The 14,768-nt window shown below is 36.0% G+C and overlaps 1 protein-coding gene across 4 annotated transcripts in view; it reads right to left on the minus strand.

Moving 5' to 3' along the window:
* LOC111464715 (syndetin-like) overlaps positions 1-14,768 on the minus strand; it is a 41,089-nt gene that overhangs the window by 16,005 nt on the left and 10,316 nt on the right. For 3 of the 4 annotated variants that reach the window (XM_023108954.1, XM_023108956.1, XM_023108955.1), the window contains 16 exons: positions 13,784-13,862; positions 10,797-10,861; positions 10,571-10,660; positions 7,919-8,008; positions 7,696-7,782; positions 7,486-7,569; positions 6,786-6,905; positions 6,331-6,359; positions 6,120-6,252; positions 4,743-5,213; positions 3,706-4,223; positions 3,551-3,614; positions 3,363-3,465; positions 3,085-3,254; positions 2,133-2,258; positions 845-915 (listed from right to left, as the gene is read on the minus strand). In XM_023108954.1, the coding sequence (XP_022964722.1) occupies positions 845-915; positions 2,133-2,258; positions 3,085-3,254; positions 3,363-3,465; positions 3,551-3,614; positions 3,706-4,223; positions 4,743-5,213; positions 6,120-6,252; positions 6,331-6,359; positions 6,786-6,905; positions 7,486-7,569; positions 7,696-7,782; positions 7,919-8,008; positions 10,571-10,660; positions 10,797-10,861; positions 13,784-13,862 (2,300 nt within the window). The remainder of the gene's footprint in view (positions 1-844; positions 916-2,132; positions 2,259-3,084; positions 3,255-3,362; positions 3,466-3,550; positions 3,615-3,705; positions 4,224-4,742; positions 5,214-6,119; positions 6,253-6,330; positions 6,360-6,785; positions 6,906-7,485; positions 7,570-7,695; positions 7,783-7,918; positions 8,009-10,570; positions 10,661-10,796; positions 10,862-13,783; positions 13,863-14,768) is intronic. The other variant, XR_002714076.1, reaches the window with a different exon arrangement.

Here is a 14,768-nt window from a genome sequence, read left to right on the forward strand (position 1 = left end):
GAAAGTGCCCCTTCGAAATTGTAAGTGAACGACAACCAGCCTTGCCCCATATTATTGATCATCCTTATGCAGGAAAGACCCCTCAAGCTCAGAACTTCACCAGAGAATGAAAGCAAACAACAGATATAGCCCGAGCGTATTTGGAAAAAGCTTCCAAACACATGAAAAAGTGGGCGGACAAGAAGCATCGCCTCCTCCAGTTTCGAGCAGGAGAGCAAGTCCTCATCAAGCTAAGGCTAGAACAGATCAGATTCCACAGTCGAAAGGACCAAAGACTTGTTCGAAAATATGAAGGCCTGGTTGAAGTTCTCAAAAAGATTGGGCTACTTCTTACAGAGTTGCGTTACCCACATGGATGAAAATCCACCCAGTAATTCATGTGAATAACCTAAAGCCCTATCACCCTGATCCAATTGACGATCTGCGAAATGCAACCACCACACCGAGCATCGATCTAAAAACAAAAGACATCAAAGAAGCAGAGACAATCCTGGTCGATAGGTTTAGGAAAGTAGGAAGACCTATACGGAGGATTCGCGAATTCCTTGTCAAATGGAACCTCCCTACGGAAGAAACCAGCTGGGAACGCGTCGAAGATCTGGACTCCGCCGCCTGGCTCTGATACCATTTGTAACGGTCCAGGCCCACTGCTAGCAGATATTGTCCTCTTTGGGCTTTCCCTTTCGGGCTTCCCCTCAAGGTTTTTAAAACGCATCTGCTAGGAAAAGATTTCCACACCCTTATAAAGGGTGTTTCGTTCTCCTCTAATGTGGGATTTCACAGAAAAGATCCCCAACATCTAAAGCTCAAACAAACTAAACAGTGTCCATTTAAATCTTCTTACCCATTGACATGAAGAAGCAGTCTTGCAGTGTTCTTATGAATATGCTCAATGAGATATGGAACGGCATCCAACTGATCAAAAGTAGATAAATTTAGTGTAAATTGACAGTCTATAAAAAAGGAATAAACAAGAAATTCCAACACAAAAAAATAGAAAAAGACTGTCAAAACCATTTACATACTATAAACATGAAAATAATAGAAATTCACTAAGCTATCAAAATATCAATAATCTGGGAAAAGAACATTTGTATGAATAAAAGTTGCTGAAGTAGGAATAATTTTAATACGGTATTTAGTATGAAATACATAAGACATCCAGTCCACGATCTATAAAACAACCATTATCACTGAACAGTTTGTATTTATCTTGGATTCTTGGTTATATCCTTCCTGATAATATAGACCTCTAAAGCCACCCGCACACATTGATGGATGTATGACAGAAAGAACGAGCACAGAAGTAGATTGAAGAGAAACTCTGTTGAGAAATAAACGGATAATGAAGCTAGTACTTCTATAATACTCATATGGTCAATAACAAATTAATGATAAATTAATGCATTAGTTCAAGTCATGCAAATAAAGAAACTCATATGAACTAACATTTATTAGGGAAATAATTACAAGCAAAAAAAAAAGAAAAGAAAACAAAAATGAAATCAAAATTTCAAATGTAACAAGCTCTGTAATCAGTATTAGGCTGCACCAAGGATGAAACATTATGATCCACGACATACTAATAATGAAAAAAATGTAACAGCCCAGATCCACCACTAGCAGATATTGTCTTCTTTGGGCTTTCCCTTTCGGGCTTCCCCTCAAGGCTTTAAAACACGTCTGCTAGGGGAAGGTTTTCACACCCTTATAAATGGTGGTTTGTTCTCCTCCCCAACCAATGTGGGACATCACAATCCACCTCCCTTCGGGGCTCAGCGTCCTCGCTGGCGCTCTTTCCTACCTCCAATCGATGTGGAACCACCCCCAAATCCACCCCCCTTTGGGTCCCAGCATTCTTACTGGCACACCGCCTTGTGTCTACCCCCCTTCGGGGAACAACAAGAAGGCTGGCACATCATCTAGTGTCTGGCTCTGATACCATTTGTAACGGCCCAGATCCACCGCTAGCAGATATTGTCCTCTTTGGGCTTTCCCTTTCGGGCTTCCCCTCAAGGCTTTAAAACACGTCTGCTAGGGGAAGGTTTCCACACCCTTATAAATGGTAGTTTGTTCTCCTCAACCAATGTGGGACATTACAAAAAAAAAACTGAATAAGAACTGAATATTACCAGATGTACGTAAAAGTCTTCAATTACGGCCACGTTAGTTTGCAGGAGCATGGACTGAATATGAGCTTTAGACCTATGCATTATTCTTGCCACAAGGGATAATGAGTCAGCACCTGCACACCTTTCCTGCAGTTAAATGAACACAGTTTAGGGTAAAACCATTGAACCCAAACTGCCAAAAAAAGCAGAAGTACCAACTGAAAGCTTACAAAGACTTCGAAGAATTGAGCGAACAAACATACAAAAATAGTTTCCTTGTGAAATCATGAAATAAATTTCACACATCCCGAGTCCACAAGGTTCAATAAGAGAAGAAAATTTGCAAGACACTGATGAAGGAAGATCGTATGAAAATCCTAGTGAATTGAAATTAAGAGCCTATTTGGGCATATAAACCCCTAATTCATAAACACTATAACACACAAATTTAACAAGTTTCTTGGCCCAGATTTGAACACTCCACAAGATAGGATGATCGATCCTATTTGAATGTTCTTGGCATGCAACTTAACACGAGTTGCAAATTTCAAAAGGAGCACCGTTCAAGCTAACTTTAGATGGAGCATAAGTGTTATCATCATATAACACGAGAGAGAATGAGAAGGTGTAGGGTCTTCGAACGAATGAACGACTCCTTTAGTGAAGAAAATATCAATATAGTTGTTGTAATTAGTTGATTTTCTTTGTTATTTCAATCCATAAATATATTCATCAGAATTCAATACATCCAAAATACCACACTTGCTAATTGCTTCACAATTACATGGCTCAAAATTCCAAAATTGCAACTAAAACCAAAATTGATATCTATTTCTCACAAATCAAAATAAAATGCAACAGAGAGAGAAAAAAGAAAAGAAATGGAGATTTATATATATATATATCTATAGTAATCAAAATAAAGAAAAGAATAAGCATTTCTAAAGTTGTAGCCTTGTATATAAACTAGCACCTTGAGACCAAGAGATGTTCCATGAAAGTATCCTAAGCTACTGCCAGGAGGACTTGGGGTAACTTCATTGAAAGCAAACGTCGAATTTGAAGCTGATGGGGAAGACGAATGGGGTCTTATCCACTGATCACAATCCTGTGCAGCTCGTGACAAAGCTGTCTTCAACTTATCTGTATCCAGGAAGACAAGTCAAAATTCAAGAAAGCAAATTAGCGTCATTAAGTTTCTGATATAATAAACTTTGAGAATAGACAATATAGAGTTAGAAGAGCGAGTACAATTGAGAGAGTCCGGAAACCCTTTTCCACCAGAAGTAGTGTTAAGCTGGCCAAAAGTCTCGTATACAAAATAGAAGAACACTTCAAACAACTGGCACATTCCCTGCTTAAATTAATCCAATTAGAAATATTTTGGGCAGTTTAAAGGTGAATGATATTTAACAAGCTAACCATTAAATATTGGATACCTTGAAAAACTCAACATTCACCATCTCTAGTTTCTGCATAAGCCTTGCATACTTGTCCATGGACCTGGAATTCGGAAGATAAAAAGAACAATCCAAAATTTTAAAAAAATAAAGATTGTTTCTCATGCTTCCCATTATCACTACAGATTTTTCACCTTAAAAGGCATAGAGATGATCCTGTTTGTGCTGTAATTTCATCATTATTATGGTTAGAAGAGTGGTTTAGTGAAAGTCTGGGTTTCAAAATTCTGCTTGGGAGTTGACTATCTTCATCAATAAAGTCGGCTAAAAGATCTTCATTTTCATCTTCAGAAACAGTATTAGCACCATTTGAAAGTTTGTCTGTATACTTCATTGGAGAGGAATTACTCCTATGAAAACCTTCACCTGCACTTCCATCCATTTCTCCATAAAGGGCACCATTTGGTATGCCTTCCTTACATGTATGCATTTGTTTAAGTAAAAATGGATTTCCATTTTTGAGCCACCGCAAAAAACCACTTCTATCCATGCCTGTACTGACTGAACGTGGGACCTTGCCCTTAGGTGAGTTACCATCAGAGTGAACAAATAAAGGTGCTCCATCACCAACCAGTCCAGCAAAACTAACAACTTCAACTGTATCTGGTGGCAGTGTAAGCCAATTCTCTTTTTCCATAACCATCTTTAGAGCCTAAAAACATGAAGAGCAAAATCAATCACGAAGTACTGGTGAATTTTCACATTTGAACTTAGAAATTGCTTAGTTTAACCAAGTAGTAGAAGCATGGCTGAGACAGTCTACTTAAGTAAATTAAAATTTCCAAGAAATGCTGAAGAGTGATCGAATGCCAGTTTAGACTCGAGACATGAGAATATATAATAACTACAACTGAACTTTGAAGAGTTTCTAATTGTCACAATAACTCTAGTTTCGTAAGCCAAAGAGAAATTTGTGGAGAAATGAATGTCAAAACTACAAAACCAATAGGAATGGCAAGAACAGAGAGAAATGTTAAGCAAGAAAACCAGCAGTTACTTTCTATATAAATCAAATATGAAGAGATAATTGAAATATTCATTGCTTTGTTAAAGTTAGCTGGCACAGGAAAAATTACTGAGATTTAAGAATGGGGCAGCGTTTAGATTCCATGGGCCTGCATGTATAAACAAATCTGAACCATGGCAAAATTGAGCAAGAAGGTCAACTTACGTGCATACTCTGCTTATGGAAAGCCACATAATAGTTTTCACAAACAATCTTCAACTTTTGCCTAAATTCAACTGCTTCAACTCCACAGAAGGCTTCTCCAGCCAATATGAAGACGTTGAGATCTTCGTAGTTTTTCAAGAATTGATGAATGCTCGTTGAACAAACCGCAGCAGAAGAAAGCAGTACTGAGACACGGCTAGTAGATAGTTGCCAAAGGTTCTTACGGCTTCTTTGTAGGGTTCGGGAAACAAAATTTATAGCATCTTTTCTCAGATGGTACCAGGGAGAACCACTGGTTGATGCTGTGCTGCTATCTGTCGGGGACCCTCTATTGAGATCACCCCCATCAGAATTTGTAATCGCTGCAGTCCCCATTGAAGAGACATTGATCGTTGATTCAGGTGTATCTCCTAAATTAATGTCAGAATTATCTTCTTGTTGCTTCATGTTAGGAGTTTGGTCAATTGAGTCCTGAATCAAAAACATGCTTTATAAGATAAAAAGTTTAAGCGCCCAACAGAAAAGCCTCCTGATCAGGGAAGCGAGCAACATAAAATCTGCTCCTAACTACTAGCACTTCAAACAAAAAAGTGGTACCAATAAAGAAATCAACAATAGCATCCTGAAAATAACTCACTAGGCCAACCCCCATAGAGTTAATTCCCTTATTATTTACATGACCCTTGTTGATCACTATTCCCTTGAAGAACTACGCATAAAAAAAAATTAAAAAAAAAAATCACCAGACATTTTGTTGTGTTTTCCACAATGACCCGATGAATTTCAGAAATAAGAATGTTCACAGATGATTACTTATGATTTAATCATACCTTTTTCTACATTCCGTTTCTATTTGTCTGACCTTCAGTTATTATCATTATTTATTTTTTCTGAATAAGAAACAAAACTTTTCATTCATAATTGAAAAATTACAAGAAAGTTGAAACATCCCATCCAAATGGTTAAGACTACAAAGAGAAGCTAAAAATATAAAAAGAAAAGAATCTTGCCAATTGGCTGATTCAATGTGACATGTTCTAATCCACCTAGACAATGGAGATGCAGGTGTTAATCCACTCTCCACCTTTACCCAAAACCTTTTGACTTGAAGACTCATGTAAATCTCAATAAATGAGACCCTATAATATATTGAGTTCTGTAGTAAATAGAGATTATGCATTATCTATTATTCTTGTAATTTCTTCTATTAGACTCTAAAATAAGCATAGGGCCTTCAGGAAATATCAAGTAACCAAGCGGTAGAGTTGACCACTGAAACCAAAAAGCTGTCCTGCAAAAATTAGCCCTACAAGCTATGTATGCAAAACCATATGATTCAACTGGAATAAATAAGAAATAGTAAATATGGTAATAGACCTTGGTATCCAGTTGGAAGCTAAAGATCTGATAATATGAGCACATCAAGGTAAATAAGACAGCCAGTGTTTTTAATAAACACAGCCTAAACTTTGATTCAGGAATCCGAAAGCATAGATCGCTGTATGTAAGCCTGTAAATTGAATAAAATAAGTTAAAAGTTTTTATTTGACACATTGAATGCGAGACTCAGCAATTTCAAGAACTTTACCTACTATTTTGTATATGTACATCCTGATCCTGCAAAGATAGAATACTCATCATTGAATATTTCATCAATTACTAATCAAGGAAATGACGTAGAATAAAATGAGAAGATTAAAAGAAAGCTCAATTTGATCTTTTTGTTCCAACTTGCTGTTTTATCAGTACGTTAACATAGTCGTCGAATCCATTTAGTTCAACGTATGTATTTAATTTTATGTATGTCAATGACTTAAAGTAGACGTGAGAAAAAGCAACCTCAAATACAGCAGTTGTGTTTTAAACTAAATGCTACCTATAAAAAAAATTATAAAAAACTTTCCACATAGCTTTGTGCGTTAATTTGTATTCCATTTATATTACAATGGAAATAAACTTCAGATGGTATAAATCTGCAAAGTAGGAAGCAATTTTGAACTCTCCACATAAACCGGTTCCTCAATTTGAATTACTCAAGCGCACCTCTTGCACAATGTCTTTCAAGGCAGAATGGGTTTCTGATATAACTTCCTGCATAAAAAAGCTTTGTATCTTTTCAGCAAGGCCAGAGACATCTCCTATTAGCGCATAGGCATCAACCACCTGTTCATAATGACAAAAGCCGGATCATGTTAGACAAAACTTCATTAGAGAGAGAAATAAGTTCCATGATGAAAGCACATGCAATGGTTCTACAATTACAAAGAGTGAACATATCCCCCAACCCCCTATCTTCTTCCGAAAGGAACTCTCTCTCCCATCTCCCACGACACATTTAACAAACCAGGAGAGAAAAGGAAGGAAAAAGAAGCCCAACCCAATTCATCTGCTTCCCACTTAGCTCACAAGCCCATGCTTACCAGGCTCAGCCATTTGACCAATAAACACCATGAACAGTACTATTCTCATTGCCTAATTTTCCACGACGTCTTTTCCTTTATTGGAGCAAAAATGGTAAAGATTTCAGAAATAAATAAATGTGGATGGAAAAGTTCAACATCGAAAAGTCCATCCACAGCCCTTTAGGATATATTATACAGGACCCTAGTCCAAATAAAATGTGAATGGACTTTACAATGCTCAAGGTTAAATAGTAGAAACATGAATTGCGCGTCAAGAATGAACAATTCTGGAAAGGAAGAAGAATAAAAACTAAGTTCTATCACAAGAAAATAATCCTCACGGTTAAATAAGCCTCTTTCTTGAACTCCTGACAGACTTCTATCAAAAGTGAATCCAACTTTTGTAGCGTTCTTCCAAGCCAAGTCTACAACATTTTGTAAAAGAGATGTGTAAATCATCATAAATCATTCATCCTTTAAAACGTTTACCATGAGAGAAAATATACAAAATTTTTGCAACTATAATGCTCAGTATCATTGAAAATACTCACCTCAATGCCACAGCTCATCTCTCGAATTACTGAAAGCTCTGAAAAACTATCCAATAGCTGCAAATACTCAGATAAGACCTGAAAAGCCTGTATAGCAGGCATGTTCGGCAGCACAGCTAGAAAAGTTAATAAGCAGACATCATTACTCCCTCTGACATGTTCATTAGTCAAGTACTCTGAGGTCAGCTAAAAAGCTTAACAAGAAGCAAATTATGAAACCCACCTTGGAATAATTTCCCTCTTCAACAAGGATCTCGAGCATCGATTGCATGTCCACAGCATGATGAAGCTCACTCAAAATTGGAAGCATATCCTATTTGCATTACTTTGTCAATGAAAAGTTTATTACTTGAAAAGAAAGGATGGAAAAATTAAAAAAACAAAAACAAAAAAAACTAAATAAAGCTGGAAGCATATACTACTTAGCATACCAATGGATATTTTATTATGATGTAAACGATTCCGTGAGTCATTATTCTTGTTTAAAATTCTGTGGTTGTAAGTTTTGTATGTACATTTTCTTTACAGAAACCAGTGAAATGCATTAAGAGTTGACAACTTAGGGGCCGGGGGCAGAGGCTTCATTAATGGAATAGAAGATCATTCCAAGGTTCCTCCAAAATTTGAATTGCGCCTTTAATGAGGAATATTGTATGGAGTCATCTGGAATTTGAAGGGTCATGAATCCATTTAGTTTTTGAAGCATTGAGAAATCATCAGGCTCAAGAGTGCATATTTCTCTACCTTTCAGAATGATGGAATCAACAAAAAGAGTAGTAAATGTTCTTTGGAAATTGAAGGATTTTATGTTGTCTCTGCTAATAGTGTCAGCACTATCGATCAGGAGTTTGTTCCTTGAAATCAAAAATTGGACCAACGGTTACTTGAGAAGTCATGTGAAGAAGGGATTCTCACACTTTTCGAAAATGGTTTCTGTATGCTATTTTCGTCCAGACAGCAGATTATTGCAGCCTGGTGGGAGTAGGCTTTGTTGCTTTGGCTTATTGGCTGGTCAAAATCTTCATAGACATTATGTTTGACATTTTTTGGGGCTCTTGTAATTATTTGGAGATCTTTGCTTTGTGGTTTGGTTTTCTTCACATCTTTAAAGTTTGAATCCTTGAACATTTTTCTATCATTTCACCAATCAATAAAAAGTTCTTATCTTCCGAAAAAAAAAAAAACGAAAGAAAGAAAGAACTTAGGAGCCGAGCAGAAGGAACCTTCCAAGAAACTACAAAAGGAGAGTCTTCCAAACATTAATGATCTTGAGTTGGCTATACTTACAAAATAACTCTTATGGTAAGAACACCACCAAGAAGCATGTACACTACTAGCAAAAGAATCTTAGGAGGACAACTAAGATTAAAAGATCATTTTTGGCTTCTTTCCCTCCATTAGTGCCAACTAATGGCTTTAACTGTGCAATTCCAGAGAATCATAGATTTTCCTTTGAAGTACATTACCCCTAAAGTCTCAGCAGTCACTGGTCAGCCTTTTGTTGAAAACAGATCTCTATGCCCAGTTGAGTCCGGTTGAAAAGACCAACCACCATAAGTAAAAGGAACGAAGAATGAAAATGTGATCAATAGTGACTTCATTTTATTACAAAAGCTGCACACCTAGGAAGATAAAGCCCAGAAGGGGAATTTTCTTTCAAGTTTTTCTGGTACAGGGGGGCCTTTAGATAAGCTTGAGATTTAGTGAGGTGACTGAAGGTGGATTGGCTTAAAGAGAGCCTGAAGGGTCAAATTTCCAAATAGTTTGATCTAGCCCGACATATAGCTCTTCATCTAATTTTTCTGTAAAAGCAGTCCAGCTAGTACTCTCTGTTAAAGTCTCCTCATAATCCAAAATCTCACATCTGAAGATCACCCCTCTTGCACGCTGGAATTGACGCTATGGAAGAAAGGATGAAAAGTTCTAGTTTTTTTTTTTTTAGATAAAAAATAAACCAAACTTTCATTGAGAAAAAAATAAATAATACACAAGTACACGAAAAGGAAAAGCCTACAAAAAGGAGTAAAAACTATTAAAAAAAAAAATTTTTAAAAAGAAGGCTCCAATCAAGTACTTGAAACCTAGAGGATAATTACAAAATAACTTCAATACCAAAGTCTAGAGATAAAATGTAATCTAACAAGGGACTAAACATCAATAAAAGATCTCTCCAACCCTCTAAAGATTCTATTATTGATCTCTCTCCAAAGGCCCCGTCAAAAATGGAACTTCTAGGTAAAGTTGTGAGAAAGGTAACGTTTCAGCTCAGGCACCTTCCCAAGACTGGCATGACCTGTTTGTAGCTTAAAAATTCAGAAAACTCAGAAAGCCTACCCAATTTTTATCGATATCCACTCAAGGTCTACCCCAAGCCAATCCTTTTATAGGTTTATTAACCCATCCGTAGAGACCAGTGCCATAAATTGCGACTCACTATCCTCAATAGGTTATTATGTTGAACATGGATAAACTATCTTTGTAAAAAAATGTAAGGCATTAGTGAGAAGTTATAGCATCTATATTAGTGTGTAATTCTGTAAGAATCTTAGTAACAGCAACCCATTAGTGGAATGCCCCCTTCCTGTAATTTTACATTAAACAAGTATTGGGTTCTCATCCCTATCTATTTACATTTGACTCTAGCGACTGAAATATTATTCAGTGTTTACTCACAAACCTCTCTAACCCTCTGAAGGACAACAAACACAATTGATGAAAATATGTGATAATTGGACAGGAAAAAGGAACAATGAGAAGAAGGCAACAAAATACCAAAAATGTTGATAAATATCTCTGTATTCTCATCCACATGAGAAGAAATAAAAAGGCTGGATTTCAGCAAATTGGAAATTTTTTTGTAGTATAAAAAATGTACCAGAAGTGCTTGTTTCTTCTTGGAGTTAGAGTTTACAATGAGATCTCTAGAGACTGCAAGCATTGACGAATTTAGGTGTCTCTTCCCATTCTACAAACATAAGAATTAATGTTATACCAGAACATAACTAGCCGGAAAACTGTTAATAGGGCAGGATAATAAAATGTGAGTAAATAGACTGTTTATTTGTTTGATGAATATAACATGCTAATTAAGACCGCCTTACTCTGCAGATGACGTTCGCAATTTTCAAGTCTTTTTCCAACTCCCTGAACAAATGCATCCCCTTCACTGGTCAAAAGTAAAAACCGGCATCCCATTTAACTAGCATTCAATTCCAAAATTAAATTTTTCACCATCTAGATAGCTCTTAACATAAATGAAGCAAACAAGAAAACAGACTTCCAGTATCAAACAGCATTTTGGAAACACCATCACAATAACAAAAGGTGAACTACATCAATTGGAGACCATTACTCAAAAAGAAAAATAATTCTGATTCAATTTTGGAAAAGGAAAATGGTCAGTAAAAGCATTAATGAAACCTGAGTTTTCCTTGGGAGCAAGCAGAAAATATGGTGGTAGGACAAATAGATCATCGTTAGAACAACTATACAGACAAGAATTTTCATCTTCAATGACTGCATTAACTTGAAGAATGTCTAACGAATTTGAAGTCTTCTAGGTCTAAATTCCTCTTAATAGGCATTAAGATGGAAGAAAAATCAATTGGAGTGACATTCCCGAATTTTAGGGAAAAAATCTTCCCTTTTTAGGATCAGTAATTTCAACTAAAGCAGGAATGAAATCATGCAAGTTCCCCACTTATAGCATCAAAAGTGCTCATATTCTAGTAATGAAGAGGATTATATAACCCATATAACCTTTGGTGAATTCTAGATTGTTGTGCTTGCTAAAGTTCCATCTTTCAAGCTTCAAATGGAAAGAACCAATATTTAACCATTTATTCGTTGACTAAAAGATCAGAATCTTGAAGTAGAACTTTAGCATTCATGAAAGGATTATATCCTAAAAATGGTTTCAATATGGGTTCCAATGGCCCTTTGGATATTTTTCCAATCATTGTGAGTATTCAAACGAGAAATACCAACAAAGCATTCCAATTACAACAACCATTTTTTCTTCTCTTATCCAGTAAGAGGATATGGAGATGGTGAGCTTTGGACAAAGCATATTTGTAGAAATTGAAAAGGCATCTATTGGAACAGAAGGCTGGATGAAAGATTTTACAATATCCAAACAGGATTTAAGACGGCACTTCAAAGGTTGAGTCTTACACTAATCTTTCAAGTCAAGCTTCTCAAATTTCATGATTAAATCTCTCTAACATATTCCAAAAAGTGAGTCAGCCACACTTCAAAAACTCACAAGGGATGCTAATCATCTTCGTAACACCAGAAATTGGCAGCACAATACAATGAATAACTGTTTATGAAGAAAACCTACGTTTCTAAATTCTGGTAGTTCCAAACTCATCTCTATCTTGCTTGGAAAATATCTGACAAGTGAGAAAAGCTTCATTTTAACCAATAATTCCTCAAACCATCAAAGATGAGAAAATGAAAGAGAGATAACAGTCTTAAAATCCTTATCTTCCACAAAAGAAATATATATATGTGTGTGTGTGTGTATATATGTTTTCGAACCAAATGCAATGAGTTGAGTATCCACTCTCTCTCTCGAGCCTTTGCTTGTTCCGGTTCGTCTATTCTGGACGGGGCAGGCAGCCGACATACATGAAGAGAAGAAGAGAGGGGGGTTCCTTGATATTAAGGCGTCAAGGCGGTCGAGGAAGGCCACAAGTGGAAGCAACCGATGCTTTGGTCAATCAGTTGACTCCTTTCTGCCAGTCTGTGCTTGCTGTCATGCTGGCAAAAGCTGGGGTTTCGGCAACTCTTGTAGATCTCCTTAATGGTGTGTGTTATGCAAAGAGAGTAAAACATATTTTTCCTTTCTTGACTTCTTCATGGAGCAAAAAATTCAATATTTTCAAAGACACGGTGAGGAGCTTTGGAAGGTGGTAAGTTTAATGCTTCTTTAGGGGCGTCACCAAGCCTTTGTAATTATGAGTTCGGTCTTCTTTTGGCTTGGAGTTATTTTTTGAAGTTAGGGACAGACACCTTTTTTTTATGTCCACAGATCACTTCATCAGGCCTTTTATCAGTTTATATACTCACCCTTTAGAAGAAAGGATTTGATTCTGTAGAGCAATCCACCCAAGCTCGTTGGTAGGTGAGGCTTTAGCAAAATCAGAAAAAAAAAAAAAAAAAAAAAAATTAGGCACGAAGGGACCAAGGGAGAAAATCTGGAATAGTATTTTGCTTCTCTAGATTCTTAGTTAAGTCTTCTTCTAACTATTCATTGTCTTGTGTATGTATCATAGCTAAGTCAAAATCTTTTTTTTCTTCTGCAGTAGGTTTTGTTTGTCACCTTTCCATGGGAAAAAAGAAACAAGATGAGATTATATTATAATAGAGGATTTACATAATTTGAAGATGAAGCCTTATTATATAAAATAAAAAAACAGAAGAAAATATGAAGAGAAAAGAATTCTACAATGTAGAATAAAAGGCGTCAAAGAAATCCTGAACACATTATACAAAAGATAAATACTGAAATGTTATCCCAAATCATGACCACGTGCACGAACCTTCAATGTAGAAAGAAGGTAATAGAAAACACAGAACAGAAGGGGAAAAAAATAATAATAATAAATAAATAATTTTTGGCTTTTTTTTTCTTTTTTTTTCTTTTTAGGACAAACAAGCATAATTCTTCCATTGATAGGATGAAAAATTACAACAAAAGTTTCAACAACTAACATTTGAAGACTATATCTTAAACAATACAGATAGACCCAAATCCAATAAAAAAAGAATTCAAACAACACATAACCCCAACGATTAGAATAAAAACCACCCAAAAAACCGAAGAGTACAACCTCAAGGAACTTGGGAAATAAAAAGCAGGCTGAACTACCAAATGAATATACTTAAACAATAAATTTTTCAGGAAAAATAGTACTCGACTTCATATACAGAAGACTAAATTAAAGAATGATGTGAGAGCAGCTACTTCAATATTACCAAAGACAAACATCAACCCTCCAACCAAGCCAAATACAAGAACAAGACTAAAACTACGCCCCTTGGAGAAGGGGAGGAGGGAGCAAAAGGAAAAAGAAAGCCGTACCCATCACTTCATGATGCTCCATCAAATGGCGAGACAAACGTTCAGCCACTTTATCAAGTTGAGCCAATCTCTTGGTAGCCTTTCAAGAAATTTTGTCAAGAATTATTCAGTGAGAAGACATGAAAGTCGTGTTGGATTATGAAGTTGGATAATAGGACCATTACTATGATCACACCAATCAGATATGTACAAAATACTAAGATAGTTAAAGAAGAATTAAATCAATAGATGACTGCAATTATAGTGGGAATTAGTTAAGATAGAAATTAGGAATTAGTTTAGATACCCAGTCTGCAATATATTGGGAATTAGTTTAGATGGTAATTAGGAAAGAACGAAAAAAGATAAAAACTCAAAACGACAAGGTGTAAACAATCAGGATGTAGAAGAACATTAATGATGTGAGATACCAAAAATTCCTAATAAATACAATAGAATAGTCGAGGATACATGTTTCCAATGGGAACAAAAATATACAATACAATCAGAAAGAAGCCTAAAAAATGTAAGAGAATAAAACAATGAATAACAACTAACGAAGAAATAAAAACTACAGCCAATGACTGTTATAAAGAGATCCCATTCCAGCTAAAACATCAGACGTCTTATGGAGAGAAGTATAATGAAGACAAGAGCTTGAACCTCAGATTTGCAGCTTTTCCCCATAATAATAAAGCCAAGAATAGATATTTCTGATGATACACATCTTGCATTTGATTGAGGTAGTTCCAAATAATCAAAATCTTTAAAGGATTATTACTCTATTGCATGCCCTTCAATACCTTTCAACTGGGGACCTCATAAGAATCCATCGAGAGAAAATAAAATTTCCATCAATACACCCTAGTTCATCTTAAGAAGAAAACCGAGATCACAATTCTTTCCAAAGATGTTTCCGTTTTCTACCATATTCATTTGTTGTCCAACAAAATTTCTTAACCTGAAAAAGATTTTGAGAGTGAGAGTCCCCCCCCCCCCCCCCCCC

The sequence above is a fragment of the Cucurbita moschata genome, unplaced genomic scaffold (assembly GCF_002738365.1).
Source record: "Cucurbita moschata cultivar Rifu unplaced genomic scaffold, Cmos_1.0 Cmo_Scf00031, whole genome shotgun sequence".
NCBI lineage: Eukaryota > Viridiplantae > Streptophyta > Magnoliopsida > Cucurbitales > Cucurbitaceae > Cucurbita > Cucurbita moschata.